The sequence below is a fragment of the Thamnophis elegans genome, chromosome 15, assembly GCF_009769535.1.
Source record: "Thamnophis elegans isolate rThaEle1 chromosome 15, rThaEle1.pri, whole genome shotgun sequence".
Classification (NCBI taxonomy): domain Eukaryota; kingdom Metazoa; phylum Chordata; class Lepidosauria; order Squamata; family Colubridae; genus Thamnophis; species Thamnophis elegans.
In genome coordinates, this window is record NC_045555.1 from 1106600 (window position 1) to 1123450 (window position 16851).

The 16851-nt window shown below is 48.6% G+C and overlaps 1 protein-coding gene across 1 annotated transcript; it reads right to left on the reverse strand.

Annotated features, from left to right (window-relative positions):
- Positions 1–1371: 1371 nt before the first annotated feature.
- On the reverse strand, positions 1372–16457 carry NOL9 (nucleolar protein 9). The gene is made up of 12 exons (XM_032232298.1): positions 16199–16457; positions 15340–15565; positions 13463–13590; positions 12376–12514; positions 11220–11316; positions 10996–11093; positions 9462–9623; positions 7510–7762; positions 6625–6736; positions 5197–5377; positions 3794–3927; positions 1372–1650 (listed from the first exon to the last, which is right to left on the reverse strand). Exons 1-12 carry the CDS (start codon positions 16364–16366, stop codon positions 1534–1536), a joined length of 1815 nt encoding a protein of 604 aa, XP_032088189.1. The 5' UTR covers positions 16367–16457; the 3' UTR covers positions 1372–1533.
- Between the last annotated feature and the right edge of the window lie 394 nt (positions 16458–16851).

Sequence of the window (16851 nt, forward strand, 5' to 3'; positions counted from 1 at the left end):
CTTTATTGTTTTTAACTTTATTGTTTTCAACTTCATTGTTTTTAACTTCATTGTTTTTAACTTTATTGTTTTTAACTTTATTGTTTTTAACTTTATTGTTTTTAACTTGTTTTTAACTTTATTGTTTTTAACTTTATTGTTTTTAACTTTGTTTTTAACTTTATTGTTTTTAACTTCATTGTTTTTAACTTGTTCTTAACTTTATTGTTTTCAACTTCATTGTTTTTAACTTTGTTTTTAACTTTATTGTTTAGTGACCGATTGTAACTTCAATCCGTCGCTAAACAAACAGTTGTTAAATCGAGGACTAGGTGCATCAAGGTAGGCTAAAAAAGTGTCTCACTTACAATTGGAACAGACCCCAAAAGTCGGATTATAGCAAATTAAAACCATTTAAAGGTGATTTGGACGTTGCTAAATAAAATAAAAGAGAGATTTTATTTTTTTAAATCCTTCCCCCTGGCTATTTTAAATATTTTAAATCCTTCCCCAGCTCAGAGGTGAAGATTTTTTCAATCTCCAATAAAATGCAACAATAGATTGTTTAAAAAGAGGGTTGCAAAGTTTTAATCTTGTCTTTTCAACACTGAAAGAAGCGATGGATGAAAAAGCATTTTTCACACTTACATCCGTTGTACCATCGCCGTGGTCAGAATTCGGATACTTGGCAACTTGACTTGTACTTATGACGGTGGCAGTGTCCCAGGGTCACGACCTTCTGACAAAGCAAGCTCAGTGGGTGGTTGGGGGACAAGATTCACTTAACAACCCCGTTACTCATTTGACAATTGTGGCGATTCACTTAGCAACGGTGACAAGAATGGTTGCAAGATAGGGGAAACTACGAATGTCTCGCTTAATAACGTAAAGTTTGGGCTCCAATGTTGTCATTTAGTCGAGGACTGGGGAGGGGGGTATAATATGTGTATATGTACTTGTGTCCTTTTTAAATGCACATTTTTTAAACCTCTGGGTTTTTTTTTTTGCTTCTGTAAAAAACTTTTTCTGGAGTTTTGTGTTTTAACTTTTTTTTTAGATTAAAAAATACCTTTAAAAAAATGAAACATACTTTTTTAAAAAAAATAAAAAATACTTTTTAGAAAAATAAAACTTTTTTAGAAAAATAAAAAATACTTAAAAAAATAAAAAATACTTTTTAGAAAAATAAAAAATACATTTTTAGAAAAATAAAAAATACTTGTTTAGAATAATAAAATACTTTTTTTAGAAAAATAAAAAATACTTTTTTAGAAAAATACAAAATACTTTTTAAAAAAACTTTAAAAATACTTTTAAAAAGTTTTTCAACCTTGATTTCATCGCCTTCCAACGTTGCTCAAAGCTGACGGGGAGAGTCAGATACCTGCCAGGTTTTGTATAAAATGTTTTAATTTGAATATTGTGATTTTAAAAAAAACCCGGCTAATCGGAGAAGGGGGGAGGGTGCAAATTCCGCCGAGGGGAGGCGCCACGCCGGCTGGCATGACAGAAAGTCCGCTGGGTCCCGGAGAGGAATCCTTCCGAAGGAGGAATTCAGAGGCCACGGTGCTCTCGCCTTTGAAGGTGCTTCTTGATTTTTAATTTCCCGGCCCCGGAGACTTCGTAGTTGTAATCGGAGGTGACGTAGGGGATCTCCCCGTCGGTCCTGGCCTAAAGACAAGGGGATGGAGAGAATGGAGCAGAAGACGCTGTTATGGGGACGCTGGTCGTAAGGAGATTCTTCGAGACGATGGAAATCCAGGAGGCGGATTACCAAATGCTGCTTTGGACCCTTGGAGACCCCCTTGTCTGGCAGGGAAGGGGTGGTGTGGGATGCTAGGGGTCAGTTTGTCCCCAAGGCTACTGATCATCTCCGTGGGATGAACTGTTAAGAACGGGAACTCATCCAGGAGAGAAGCGACCTGGAATTTAAGGAGGAGTTTCCCGACAGTGAGGACAATTAACCAGTGGAACAACTTGCCACTGGAAGTTGTGGCTGCTCCATCACTGGAGGAGACAGGACAGCCATTTCTCTGGGATGGGAGAGGGTTCCCCAGCTTGCGCAAGGGGCTGGACTAGAAGGCCTCCAAGGTCCCTTCCTGCTCTGTGATTCTAGGTTCTAAAATAGATAAAATACATGACAGACGGATGGAGGGAACAGCTTCCTTCCAGAGGTTGTGGGTGCTCCATTACTGGAGGCTTTCAACAAGAGACTGGACAGCCGTTTGTCTGGGATGGTCTAGGATCTCCTGCTGGAGCAGAGGGTTGGACTAGAAGACCTCCAAGGTCCCTTCCAGCTCTATTCTGATTGATTGAAATAGTATAGGGTCTTCTGCTGGAGCAGAGGGTTGGACTAGAAGACCTCCGAGGTCCCTTCCAGTTCTATTCTGATTGACTGAAATAGAAGAGGGTCTTCTGCTTGAGCAGGGGGTTGGACTAGAAGACCTCCGAGGTCCCTTCCAGCTCTATTCTGATTGATTGAAATAGTATAGGGTCTTCTGCTTGAGCAGAGGGTTGGACTAGAAGACCTCCAAGGTCCCTTCCAGCTCTATTCTGATTGATTGATTGAAATAGTCTAGGGTCTTCTGCTTGAGCAGGGGGTTGGACTAGAAGACCTCCAAGGTCCCTTCCAGCTCTATTCTGATTGATTGAAATAGTATAGGGTCTCCTGCTGGAGCAGAGGGTTGGACTAGAAGACCTCCAAGGTCCCTTCCAGCTCTATTCTGATTGATTGATTGAAATAGTCTAGGGTCTTCTGCTTGAGCAGGGGGTTGGACTAGAAGACCTCCAAGGTCCCTTCCAGCACTAGGATTCTGATTCTCAGATAAAATAAGATGTATGACAGAAAGACAGATGGATGGATAGGAGAGCCTGCCTCCAGAAGTTGTAAAGGCTCCATCACTGGAGGCTTCAAGAGCTGGACAACCGTTTGACCCAGAAGTTATAAGGTCTCCTGCTCGAGCAGGGGGTCAGACTAGAAGACCTCCAAGGTCCCTTCCAACTCGGTTGTCAACGACAGAACATGATAGTAGCCATCCATTATTTGAGGGGCTGCTCCAAAGAAGTCGGGGGGGTCAATTTATTTTCCAAAGCCCTTGAAGGCAGGATGAGAAGCGACAGACGGAAACCCGTCAAAGAGAGAATCAACCTAGAACTAAGGAGAGACATCCTAACCCAATGGCTTAATGGCCGCATTGATTCACTTAATGACCACAGTGACTTGCTTCACCACCGCAGGGAAAAAATGGCCGTAAAATTGGGCACAGCTCTCTCGACAACTTCTTTGCTCAGCGATGGAAGTTAGGACGGCGCTTGGGACCGCAGGCCAAAGATCCTCCCTGTACTTTCCAGCTATTAACTGCAGTCACGAGGACTAGAAACTCTTTCGTTACGCATTCTCCTCCTCCGTGTGCTAAGACCACACGCTCCCATCCAGGGCCTCCTCCTAATTCCTCCTCCCGTTCCCCTTTTACAAACAGGAGCACACCCTGGCTTTGATCTTCTGCGCGGCCGCGCGGCCGCGCAGCACGTTGGATGCTTGAGCTCAAACCTGCCAGCCAAGGAGCAGCATCCCGTCGTGCGTAAGATAAAACGCTGCAAGGGGGATTAAAAGAGATCAGCTCTTTGCTGCCCGTCGAAATGTATCTAAGGCGGCGTTCTCTTACCCGGTTCAGAAAGATGTAATTGGGGACGGCGATGTTGCCGATCAGCAAAGGACCAGTGGGCATAACGAAAGCGGAGCGAGAGGGATTAAAGGAGACCAGCCCTTTGCTGCCTGTCGACATGTATCTAAGGCGGCTCGGCGTCCACTTACTTGGTTCAGAAAGATGCAATTAGGGATGGCGATGTTGCCGATCAGCAAACAGTTCACCCGGCGTAAGTTCTCCGGAGCCACCGGCGTCAGGATGTAGTAAAGCTTGTTGGTCATGTCGACCCCTCGGACAATTCCTGTTTTAAAAAAGAAATTTTAAATTTCGGCTTTCGACCTCTGGGTTAGTCAGCAAAGGATGAATGTTCGATCCAAAACGGGTGTTAAATAAATAAAAAAGAGAGAGAGAGAGAAAAAAGCATCCGACTACAGTGATTTTAAGACTTGTGGACTTCGACTCCCAGAATCCCCCCCCAGCCAGCCGGGAGGGATTGTGGGAGTTGAAGTTCACAAGGCTTAAAAGTTTCGAAAGAAATGCTCTAAAGAGAAGGAAAATCAGGGTTCAAGGCAGGGAGTTGGCAGATGTAAATTTTCAGCGGAGGGAGGTTACCTAGGAAGTGGACAACGCCACAAAATTGGGAGAGAATAAATTTTGCATTTTTTTAAAATCTTTTAGGTTTTATTTATCGGGATAATTCCTTATTTCTTTGCGGCCAGCAGTTAGAAACATTGCTAATAAAACGCCGAAAGTTGAATAAATTCACACCGAAACAAAACCAACACGGAGCATCGAAACACTGCAGAAGAGAAAATGACCAGCAGAAGAGAGATTTGGGGGTGCCAAGTGTCTTGCTCCATTACTACAGGGCAGTCCTCAAGTTACGACCACTCACTTAGCGACTGTTTGACACTGAAAAAAGGGACTTTGCTGACACTTACAAGCACCTGATTCTGCCACCGCTTTTTGGAACGGTCGCTAAGGAAATCCCTGAAGTTGTTAAACGGATCGTGGGTCGTTAAGCGAATCCGTCTGTTGATTTCACCGGTCGGAAAGGCTGCAAATCACGTGACACACACACCCCCGGGGCATCTGCAACCGTCGTTTAAATACATGCCGTGTGTATTTATGTGTGTGGACGCTGCGAGGGCTGTAAGTGTGAGGACCCGGTCGTAAGCCTCTTTCTTCAGCGCCACTGTAAACTTTGAAGGGGGCCCCAAAGAAGCGGTCACAAACTGAAGGAGGATTTGTGTAAACCATCCGGCCTCTCCTGCTTGAGAGGAGGAGGAGGGTTCACTGGATGATCGGAACTCTCTTGTGTAAAAGCGAAACAAGTTGCGGTTGTCGTGTTGTTCCCCTTCTGCCGTGCTAAAGAAAATCCTTTTTTCCTTTCTTTCGTCCTGTTGCGCTCACATCCTTTCCCTCCTCCCTCTCTTCTGGCTTTGCTTTTCCCCCTTTATATTTTATGCTTTTGATAAATTGATTTTAAAAAGGGGGGAAAAAAAAGAAGCGAAATTCTTGAGGCCGCGAGCCCCGAATCGACTCGTGCCGACCGTCCCTGCCCGCTTACCGAAGCCCACGCAATCGCAGAGGGGCGTCTGCGGCAACACCACCACGGGGCCCTCCGCTTGAGGAGGGACCTGATCCGGCAGGCGGCACAGGCCGACCCAGCTGGCGTTGAGGGAGCACAGGATGTGGGTGGGGGCCACTTCCACGTGGATCACCCGGAGGGCGGTGGCGTCGAAGGGCACCTGGGAGGTGGGGGGAAAGCAGAAGGGTGGGTGCGTCAATTCGGGTTTTTGGAGAATACGCCATCCAGCGCGAGGTTTGTGGCCGCAGCCAGAATAATATCTGAATTTAGGGCAGGAAGAAGGAAGAGGCAGGCAGGGAGGGAGGGAGGGATTTTAGTTTTAGGCAGAGGTTAACCAGGTAAAGGGAATTTCTACAAGGATATGGATAAAAAGAGGGTTGAAGTGGGAGCTTCATGGCCCAACTAGGGAACATCATCAGGGCTGGAAAGGAATGGAGTTTGCAGAGAGGAGGAGGAGGAGGAGGAGGAGGAGGAGGAAAGGAAGGAGGAGGAGGGAGAAGGAAGAGGAGAGGGAGAAGGAAGAGGAGGAAGAGAAGGAAAAAGAAGGAATGAAGGGAAAGAAGGAGGAAGAGGAGGGGGAAGAGGAGGAGAAAGGGGAAAGAAGTGAAGGGGAGAATCGTGGGACCCTCGCTACTCTCTGAGCTTGGGGGTTTCCTTGCAGACGTTTCATGGCCCAACTAGGGAACATCATCAGGGCTGGAAAGGAATGGGGTTTGCAGGGAGGAGGAGGAGGAAAAGAAGAAGAGTGAGAAGAAGAAACTGAGGAAAAGGAGAAGAGGAGGAGGAAAAGGAGGATAAGAAGACGGAGGGGAGGAAAAAAAAGGAGAAGAAAAGGAGGAAGGGGAACAGGAAGGAGGAGGAGGAGAAGAGGAGGAGGACTGTTGTGTCGGTGCCTTCTGAGTTTGGGGGTTTCCTTGCAGACGCTTCATGACCCAACTAGGGAACATCATCAGGGCTGGAAAGGAATGGAGTTTGCAGAGAGGAGGAGGAGGAGGAGGAGGAGGAGGAGAAAAGGAAGGAGGAGGAGGGAGAAGGAAGAGGAGAAGAAGGAAGAGGAGGAGGAGGAGGAAGAGAAGGAAAAAGAAAGAATCAAGGGAAAGAAGGAGGAAGAGGAGGGGGAAGAGGAGGAGAAAGGGGAAAGGAGTGAAGGGGAAGGGAAAGGGAGGAAGGGGAGAACCGTGGGACCCTCGCTACTCTCTGAGCTTGGGAGTTTCCTTGCAGAAGACGTTGCGTGACCCAGCCAGGTGACACCATCAGGGCTGGGCTACATATGGAGCGATAGCTAAAGAAGCCCTTTTTGTCTTCCGCTTGATTGGACTCTTCCAGGAGTTCCCCCTCCATTCCCTCTGCCTGCCAATTCTGCCCGGAGGGGGGTGGGTGAGTGGGTGGGTGGGTGGGGGGTCTCACCTGATAGGGCACCAGGCCGGTCAGGGGGACGGCCTCTTCCATGTGGGGGGGCTGCAGCTGACCCAGGTAGCCCACCATGGTGACATTCCTCAGGGTACTGCTGTGCACTCGCCTGCAAGGACGGAAGCGGAGGTACATCAACGACGGGTAGTCCTCGACTTACGACCCCAGCGGAGCCACCTCCCCAGCCACCTGTTAAGCGAGTTCTCCCCGCCCCCCCAACTTTCTTCCACTGTTATGCAGGGAATCCCCGCTGCTAAGCTGTGGAGCGAATCCGGCTTCTCGGCTCGCCCGAAGGTCGCAAAAAGGGGACACTGCGACGGTCGTATATACGAGTCAGTGGCCGAGCCGTCTGAATGTGGATCACGCGACCACGGGGACGCTGCGACGGCCATAAGTGTGAAAAAAAAAGTCCTAAGTCGCTTGTTTTCAGTGCCGTCGTAACTTCGGAACGATCGCTAAACCAACGGTCGCACGTCGAGGAGAGCCCGCATTAGATGCGTGCCAGGCAGAAGGTGAAATGTTTCTCCACCTCGAGGGGCAGCGAGACAAGGACAGAGCGTTCCCGTCTTACGACCGCAACGGGCAGCGGCCTTTCCCTGGTCGTTAAGTGTGGAAAAACGGTTCGTAAGTCATTTCCAGCCCCCCCGTAAAGGATTTATGACTGCTTTTCTCACACTTACGACGCTGGAAATTCTGGGGCCCGTTGTTTTTTGGGCCATTAAGCGGATGGCTGTAAACCGAGGACTTTCTACCCAATAAATTTAATCTGGAAAATATCAGGCCAAAAAAACCGGTGAGATCAGGGGAGCCGGAAGAAAAACCTATTTATAATCTGAATTATTTTTCCTTTTTTCCTCCTGTCTTTCCCAAGATGGGACGTACCCTACGCCAGGGACCCCGGCGCCCGGAAATATGGCCTGGACACACAGCAGCTGATGGCCCGGCTGTGGAGCATGGGTCCCTCCGGGGTGTTTCCTTTTGAGGGAGGGTCTCCCCCAGGTGTGCAGTCCGGGGGTGCCGCGGATGTAGTCGGCGGAGAGCAGAGGGAGGTCTTTGAAGTCCTCGGCGCTGAGCTGGACGACGTGGGTGGGCGACAGGGAGCGGATGACGTCGATCAGGAGCAGCAAGCCGGCACCTTTTTGGGGGGGGAGGGAGTGGGGGGGGGAAGAATGCAGAGGTTACTTAAGTGGGGAGGGGGAGCCAAGGTGGCGCAGTGGTTAAATGCAGCACTGCAGGCTACTGCTAGATCAGCAGGTCAGCGGTTCAAATCTCACCGGCTCAGGGTTGACTCAGCCTTCCATCCTTCCGAGGTGGGTAAAATGAGGACCCAGATTGTTGGGGGCAATATGCTGACTCTCTGTAAACCGCTTAGAGAGGGCTGAAAGCCCTATGAAGCGGTATATAAGTCTAACTGCTATTGCTATTGCTATTGCTATTGCTTTTGGTTCTCTCTGAGGTCGGTGGTTTTCTTACGGGCCTTTCGTGACCCGACTAGGCATCATCATCAGTGCTAGAAGGAGGAGGACAAGAAAGAGGAGGAGAAGGAGGAGGGAGGAGGAGAAGGAGAAAGAAGAGAAGGAGGAGGAAGAGGAGGAGGAGGAGGGGGGAAGAAGAAGAGGAGGAGGAGGAAGAGGAGGAAGAAGAGGAGGAGGAAGAAGGGGAGGAGGGGGGAAGAAGAGGAGGAAGAAAAGGAAGAGGAGGAGGAGGAAGAGGAGGAGGAAGAAGGGGAGGAAGAGGAAGAAGAAGAGAAGGAAGAAGAGGGGGATGAGGTGGAAGAGGAGGAGGGAGAGGAAGAAGAGGAGGAAGAAGAGGAGGAGGATGAAGAGGAGGAGGAAGAAGAGGAGGAGGGGGGAAGAAGAGGAGGAAGAAAAGGAAGAGGAGGAGGAGGAAGAGGAGGAGGAAGAAGGGGAGAAAGAGGAGGAAGAAGAGGAGGAAGAAGAGGGGGATGAGGAAGAAGAGGACGAAGAAGAGGAGGAAGAAGGAGGAAGAAGAGGAGAAGGAAGAAGAGGTAGAGGAGGAAGAAGGGGAGGAAGAGGAGGAGGCGGAAGGGGAGGAAGAGGAGGAAGAAGAGGAGGATGAGGAAGAAGAGGAGGATGAGGGAGAAGAGGAGGAAGAGGAAGAAGAAGAGGAGGAGGAAGAAGAGGAGGAGGAGGAGGAAGAGGAGGAGGAGGAAGAGGAGGAGGAAGAAGAAGAAGAGGAGGAGGAAGAAGAGGAGGAGGAAGAAGAGGAGGAAGAAGAGGAGGAGGAGGAGGGTAGGGTCCTTGGTGCTGACAGTGGTTTTCATGACCCACCTAGGTAACAGCATCGCTAGTGGTGTTAATGATTACCGTACGGTTACTCCAGCACTGATCTAATTTTGAAGCACCCTTCAAAATCTTGGTGCGCCTTGTAGTCTGAAAAATACGGTAGTTACTGCTCTGGGACAGAAGCTGTTTCTCAGCCAATCTGTCCTTGGTGTTTATCCTCCGGTACCGGCTGCCCGATGGTAAGAGTTAAAAAAGAAAAGGGTGCCCAGGATGAGATGGGTCTTTAAGGACGTTTTGAACTTCCTTAAGGCAGCTACAAAGCATCGTCCAAAGAGGGGGGGGGGCAACCCATGACCCTCTGGAAGGCTGCCCCACCTGCCAGCATGGAAGAAGAAGATTGGACCATGTGATGGATTGTGGGACAAGATCATGAACTTTTAACTGGGTGGAATTCTGATGTCATTTCCAGAATTGGGATTCCACAGATGTGCTAAGATGTCTGCTTTATTAAATTGGAACTTTAAGGATCGTTTTGCCTTCGACTCTGATTTAATTCTACATGATACTTGGAACGCTGACATTCCCTACCTTTCACCCATCCCATGGTGTTGACCAGCAGAGGGATGTCTCTCTCGTAGCCTCCGAAGACGTATTTCAGCGTGTCGAGGTACCGCTCCGTGTCGTGCTCGCAAGAGGCGTCCCCGTAGTAGGCCATTTTGCGAGGGGGCCGCTGGTGGGCGAACGGGGGGCCTGGAGCGGGAAGAGGGCGCCGGGGCCGAAAGTTGCAGCGGTCCGAGGATCGTCATCCTAAATATTTTGCCCCAGTGCTCCCGTTGCTAAGCGAGGCCGTAGTTGAGCCTTGTCCCGTTTCGTGACTTTTCAGTGGAGCGAATGCGGCCGTTAAGTGAATCCGGCAGTTGTTAAGAGGATCTGGCTTCCTGCGTTGATTTGGCTTGTCGGAAGCCAGCAGGGAGATGGTCCCTTAACAAGGGCAGTGATTTCCTTAACTGTGGTACCAAAGTTTGTGAAATCAGGTGACGTTCATCTCTCTCTCTCTCTCTTTCTCTCTCTCCACCCATCTCTCCATCTATCTATCCATCCATCCAATTCCTACCTATCCACCCATCTATCCATCACCTATTTATCCATTTATCTCCTATCCATCCATCCATCTCTTTCTATCCATCTATCTCTACCCATCTATACATCTATCTCCTATCTATCCATCCATCTCTTTATCTATCTCTATCCATCCATCCATTTCTTTCTTTCTGTCAGTCTGTCTGTCCATCTATCTATCATCTCTACCTCTATCTCCCTCTATCTCCACCCATTTATCCATCTATCTCCTATCTATCTATCCATCCATCCATCCATCCATCCATCCATCCATTTCTTTCTATCTATCTATCTATCTATCTATCTATCTATCTATCCATCTATCTCCTATCTATCTATCTATCTATCTCCATCCATCCATCCATTTCTATCTATCCATCCATCCATCCATCCATCCATCCATCCATCCATCATCTCTATCTCTCTGTATCTCCACCCATTTATCCATCTATCTCCTGTCTATCTATCATCTATCTATCTATCCATCCATCCATCCATCTTTCTTTATCTATCTATCTCTATCCATCCATCCATTTCTATCTATCTACCTACCTACCTACCTACCTACCTACCTATCTCCCACCCATCCATCCATCCATCTCTATCTATCTCTATCCATCCATCCATTTATTTCTGTCTGTCTATCATCTATCTATCTATCTATCTATCTATCTATCTATCTATCTATCTATCTATCTATCTATCCATCCATCCATCCATCCATCCATCCATCCATCCATCCATCCATCCATCTCCACCCATCTATCCATTTTTCTCCTATCTATCCATCCATCCATCCATCCCTTTCTTTCTGGATCCCCCTCTGGTCTTAAGAAGTTGAGAGCCACCTGTGGACGGCCGTGGGGTGATTATTTTGCTAAGCCTAATGTCAAAAGTTCCTCAGGGTGTTTTTTTTTCTCTCCACTTTTTCACAACTGGGGTTTTTTTTTTTAAAGTTTCTTTTTAAAAACAAAAAAAAAAACACCTTGCAAGGCACACCTACCCAACAAGGGTTCCCGCACGTTCACCAGGGAAATGCAGCCCGGTGGGGTGAACTCCGGCTGCCCCAAATCGCACTCCAAGTATTCGAGGCAGGGAAGGCTGGAGTTTAAAGAGAGAGAGAGAGAGAGAAAAAAGAGAAACAGTCCAGGAATAATTCAAGAAAAATACAGAAGAACAGAGGAAGGTGAAGGGAGCCCGAGAGGAGGGGAAGAAACCACCACTCACCGGTTGAGTAAAAGGTTCATCAGGTATCTGTTGAACGTTGACTTTCCGATGCTTTTCGGGCCGCAAACTAAGATAACCGGGCAGCCTTCGTCTTCCACTGAAAAAGCAAAGAACCACTGAGATGAGATTTTGGGGGGGGTGGGGTGGGGTGAAGATCCGAGAATCCGGAGCACAGGGAGTCCTCGACTTACGACCGAAACCGGGGAAAGCACCACCAGAAGTGTGGAAGTCAACGTTTCCCCTGCACTTTTTCCTCTTTCTTTCTTTTTTTTCGCTCCTGTTTTCCTCTTATTTGCTTTTGTGTTTCTCTGTTTTGCATTTTGATCAACTGATCAAAAAATATTCAGAGGAGAAGACCCCCTCCCCACAAGAGAAAGGGCTGTTTCTCCCCCACCCTTTTTTCCCCAAATTCATTCATAGATATACTGTACATTCTTATAACTGCTATTTAACCTTTGTCTATTCATCATAGTGTCTATACTTGTTTTTACACACACACACACACATATATAAAATACATTTTGGGTCACTTTCTTCCGCCTGCCTTATTTTGCAACAACCTTACTCCTTCCACCTTCTCAACCTCCCTTCTCTACCTTCTTCCTTCCTCCTCTCCTTCCTTCTTTCTTCTTCCCCTCTCCTCCTCCCTTCTCCTCTTTCTTACCTTCTCTCCTACTCTTTTAATTCCCCACCCTTCCTTTCTCTGCTTCACCCTTTCTTCCTTTCCCTCCTCATTCTTCCTTTCTTCTTCCCCTCTTTCTCCTCTCCTCCTCCTCCCTTCTCCTCTTTCTTACCTTCTCTCCTACTCTTTAATTCCCCTCCCTTCCTTCCTCTGCTTCACCCTTTCTTCCTTTCCCTTCTCATTCTTCCTTTCTTCTTCCCCTCTTTCTCCTCTCCTCCTCCTCCCTTCTCCTCTTTCTTACCTTCTCTCCTACTCTTAATTCCCCTCCCTTCCCTCCTCTGCTTCACCCTTTCTTCCTTTCCCTCCTCATTCTTCCTCCTTTCTTCTTCCCCTCTTTCTCTTCTCCTCCTCCTCCCTTCTCCTCTTTCTTACCTTCTCTCCTACTCTTAATTCCCCTCCCTTCCTTCCTCTGCTTTATCCTGAAAGGGCTATTTCCAAAGAGAAAAACCCAAGCCCTCTCCCTCAGCTACTCACCCTGGCAAGCGTGGAGCAGCTCCCCGATGGCCGAGCGCATGCTTTGGGATGCCAGCAGGCCGCTGCCAGGCCCCAAAAGCTCAAGGCCGGCAGATGCCAGGACTGGATCTTCTGGGAGGACGGGGGAAGCCTCCTGCTTCTGGAGAGGAAAGGAGGGGAGGAGGGGGGTTAGCCAAAAGGGGAGGAGGGGGAGGCGAAAGGGACTCGGAGGCAAAGATCAGAGAAGGTTTCACTCTTCTGCACAGAGCAATGGTCACTCCAGATACAATATCTATCTCTTTATCTATCTATCTCTTTCTCTTTTCTTTCCCCCTCTCTCTCCTTCCTTCCCTTTTATTTCCCTCTTTCCTTTTCTTCTTTCCTTCTCTTTCCCTTTTTCTTTCCTTTCTTTTTTATTTCTCTCTCATTCTTTTCTTTCCCTCTTCCTTCCTTCCTTTTTCTTTCTTTTCCCTCTTTCCTTTTCTTTCTCTTTCCTTTCTTTCTTTCCTCCTTCTTTCCCTCTTTCCTTTTCTTCCTTCCTTCTCTCTTTCTTTCCCTTTTTCTTTCTTTCCTTTCTTTTTATTTCTCTATTTTTTCTTTCCCTCTTCCTTCCTTTTTTCTTTCTTTTCCCTCTCTCCTTTTCTTTCTCTCTCTTTCCTTTCTTTCTTCCCTCCTTCTTTCTCTCCTTCCTTTCCTTCCTTCCTTCTCTCTTTCTTTCCCTTTTTCTTTCCTTTCTTTTTATTTCTCATTTTTTTCTTTCCCTCTTCCTTCCTTTTTTCTTTCTTTTCCCTCTCTCTTTCCTTTTCTTTCTCTCTCTCTCTTTCCTTTCTTTCTTTCCTCTCCCTTTCTCCATTCATTTATTTATCAATTTCTACAGCCGCATATATAAAAACCAAAGGTGTTTTTTCCCCAAAAGGCAACTGAACTTTCTTCTTCTCCTTTTTAGAAAACGCCTTGCCTCTCATCCAAGAAGCTTCTTCAAATTGTTCAGTGGTCTTCGTTTCAAGCGACCATTCGAAAATCGCTAAAAAAAACGCGGCGATGGTTTCAATGGTGGGCTGCTAAGGGCCAAATGCTGCCCGTGCTTTTAGGCAGCCACGGGACTCACTTTCGCTCTGAAGATCTGGGCGAACTCCGAGTGGCTGAGAATGAACTTGGTCTCCGGCGTCTCCAGCGGTTCCAGCAAAAAAATGGAGCAGCCCGGACGAAAGCTTCTGAGCAGCCGTCCCCTGGCCTCTGGAAGAGAAAGGAGGAAGCCCGCGGGCGTCACCGGCTTCTTAAATTCATTCGCTGCCTATCTCCCCATACGATAGGGAGAGAGAGGGTCAGATATGTAGGTAGACTAGTTGGGTCTAGTGGTTGAGACGAAGGCTAGAAACCAGGAGAGGGTGAGTTCTAGTTCCTCCTTAGGCATGAAAGGCAGCTGGGTGTCTCTGGGCCAATGACCAGGAGACTGGGAGTTCTAGTATCTGTGTTGTTTTTTTAACTTGTCTATTTTATTTTTTATTTTATTTTACTTTCTTTCCCCTCTCTGTAAGCCGCCCGGAGTCCTCCGGGATTGGGCGGCCTATAAATAAAATTAAACTTGAAACTTAGGCATGAAAGGCAGATGAGTGTCTTTGGGCCAATGACCAGGAGATTGGGAGTTCTAGTTCCTCCTTAGGCATGAAAGGGAGCTGGGTGTCTCTGGGCCAATGACCAGGAGATTGGGAGTTCTAGTTCCTCCTTAGGCATGAAAGGCAGCTGGGTGTCTTTGGGCCAATGACCAGGAGATTGGGAGTTCTAGTTCCTCCTTAGGCATGAAAGGGAGCTGGGTGTCTCTGGGCCAATGACCAGGAGATTGGGAGTTCTAGTTCCTCCTTAGGCATGAAAGGCAGCTGGGTGTCTTTGGGCCAATGACCAGGAGACTGGGAGTTCTAGTATCTGTGTTGTTTTTTTAACTTGTCTATTTTATTTTTTATTTTATTTTCTTTCCCCTCTCTGTAAGCCGCCCGGAGTCCTCCGGGATTGGGCGGCCTATAAATAAAATTAAACTTGAAACTTAGGCATGAAAGGCAGCTGAGTGTCTTTGGGCCAATGACCAGGAGATTGGGAGTTCTAGTTCCTCCTTAGGCATGAAAGGGAGCTGGATGTCTCTGGGCCAATGACCAGGAGATTGGGAGTTCTAGTTCCTCCTTAGGCATGAAAGGGAGCTGGGTGTCTCTGGGCCAATGACCAGGAGATTGGGAGTTCTAGTTCCTCCTTAGGCATGAAATGCAGCTGGGTGTCTTTGGGCCAGTGACCAGGAGATTGGGAGTTCTAGTTCCTCCTTAGGCATGAAAGGGAGCTGGATGTCTCTGGGCCAATGACCAGGAGATTGGGAGTTCTAGTTCCTCCTTAGGCATGAAAGGGAGCTGGATATCTCTGGGCCAATGACCAGGAGATTGGGAGTTCTAGTTCCTCCTTAGGCATGAAAGCCAGCTGGGTGTCTTTGAATCAATCAACAGGAGATTGGGAGTTCTAGTTCCTCCTTAGGCATGAAAGCCAGCTGGGTGTCTTTGAACCAATCAACAGGAGATTGGGAGTTCTAGTTCCTCCTTAGGCATGAAAGGGAGCTGGGTGTCTCTGGGCCAATGACCAGGAGATTGGGAGTTCTAGTTCCTCCTTAGGCATGAAATGCAGCTGTGTGTTTTTGGGCCAATGACCAGGAGATTGGGAATTCTAGGTCCTCCTTAGGCCAGCTGGGTGTCTCTGGGCCAATGACCAGGGGATTGGGAGTTCTAGTTCCTCCTTAGGCATGAAAGGCAGCTGGGTATCTTTACACCACAGTCCCTCTCTTTCAGCCCAGCCCAACCACGCAGGGTCGTTGTTACATGGCAAACAGGAGGAAGGAAGGAAGGAAGGTACGTCGGCTACAGTCTCCACCTTGAGTTATTTCTCAACCCAATAACGGTGGGATATGAATATACAGAATTAAAACGTGCCCGGTCACCTCCCACTCCTTACCCTGGGGTACAAAGTGTGCTCGCAGGAGGGCCTTGGCCTCCAGTTTCACCTCCTTCTCTGATTTTTCCGGGTCCTGGATGCCGGCGGCAGCTTCGATGGTGAGGGCGCAGTAGGTGTGGGGGGAGTAGAGGTCGTAAGGGGGCTGGCCTGCAGCGATGGTGAACCCCAAAACCTGCACGGATCCATGCAGGCACGTCAGGCGGCATTTGCCCGTGAAGGTCAGAGTCTGGAGAGAGAAAGAGAGAGAGGGAAAAAAACACAGAACAAGCCACGGAGTTGTTACGGGCAATCCCCGACTTACGACGATTTAGCGACCAAAGCCACGACAACCCTGAAAACAAGTGGCTTTGGAAACATTTTTCACTCTTACGACTGCTGCGCACCCCTGTGGTCACACGATCAAAATTGGGACCCTTGCTGACTGATTCATACTTATGACGGTCGCGGTATCTCGGGGTCCAGCTGATCCCGTTTTGCGACCTTCCCAATAAGCAGCCGCATTCACTTAAGAAACCCTCGTTGCTAACTGAAAAAAGGGCAGCGATTCACTTAACAACCATGGACGTAAAATGGGGCAAAATTCACTTAACAACCGTTAATGGGAATTTTTGGGCTCAATTGTGTAAGTCGAGGTTGCCTGTACTGTTATTTCGTTTTTGGGGTGGCAGAGGAGGGGGGGGGATCCAGTGGGGAAAAGACACAAATATCCCCCCCAAAAAAGGGGAGGAGCCCCCCAAAGATCCACCCACAACGATCTGCCATTCAAACAGCAGCTTCTAAACAAATGCTAGGCCACGCCCCTTAAGTGTATTTGCATGGCACCCGCCCCTCTCATTTGCATGGCCCCGCCCACGCTCACTTGCTCCGCTGGGAGCAGCACCACTGCGCGGCCTTTGCGGGTTTTGGCGACCGTCAGCGTGGCCGGCTCAGCTGGGAGCTCCGGCGGAGGCGGCTTTTCTCGTCGAGGTGCCCCGTTTTGGAGCCGCTTCGGGCCGGCCAAGCGCCGGCGGCGGCGGCGACTCGCCATCCGAGCCTCCCCGGTGCAGCGAGGAGCTTCGTCTCCACAGCGACGGCAGGGGCTGTCCTCTCGCGAAATCTCGGGGACTCTCGCGAGAGGAGGGCCCGCCACGCCTCTCCGCCCTCCTCCTTCGGTGCTGATGGAGCTGCGAAAAGGGTAGACGAGCCCCTTCTTCACTTGGATTCCACCTTCCGGGAATGTTTTAGGCAGTTGAATGCCCCGCAAAAATCAAAATGAGGATTATTAATATTATTATTTCCGAAATATTCGTTTTGCCCCTTTGCAGTTTCAATCGAAGGAGATGTCATGGCTAGGTGGTTCAGTGGCTAAGACGCTGAGCTTGTCGATCAGAAAGGTCGGCGGTTCGAATCCCTAGTATAGGTCTCCTGCGTGAGCAGGGGGGGTTGGACTAGATGACCTCCAAGTACACCTTCCAGCTCTGTTACTGACCACACCCAGAGGAGGATATTAGGGACTTGGCAGATGGGCGGGCT

Coding starts and splice junctions, on each gene's coding strand:
- NOL9 (XM_032232298.1), bottom strand. CDS start 16,366: ATGGCGAGTCGCCGCCGCCGCCGGCGCTTGGCCGGCCCGAAGCGGCTC. Junction 13,591..15,339: donor AGCACACTTTGTACCCCAGG/GTAAGGAGTGGG, acceptor TTTCTCTTCCAG/AGGCCAGGGGACGGCTGCTC. Junction 6,737..7,509: donor GCCGGGGTCCCTGGCGTAGG/GTACGTCCCATC, acceptor CCGTCCTTGCAG/GCGAGTGCACAGCAGTACCC.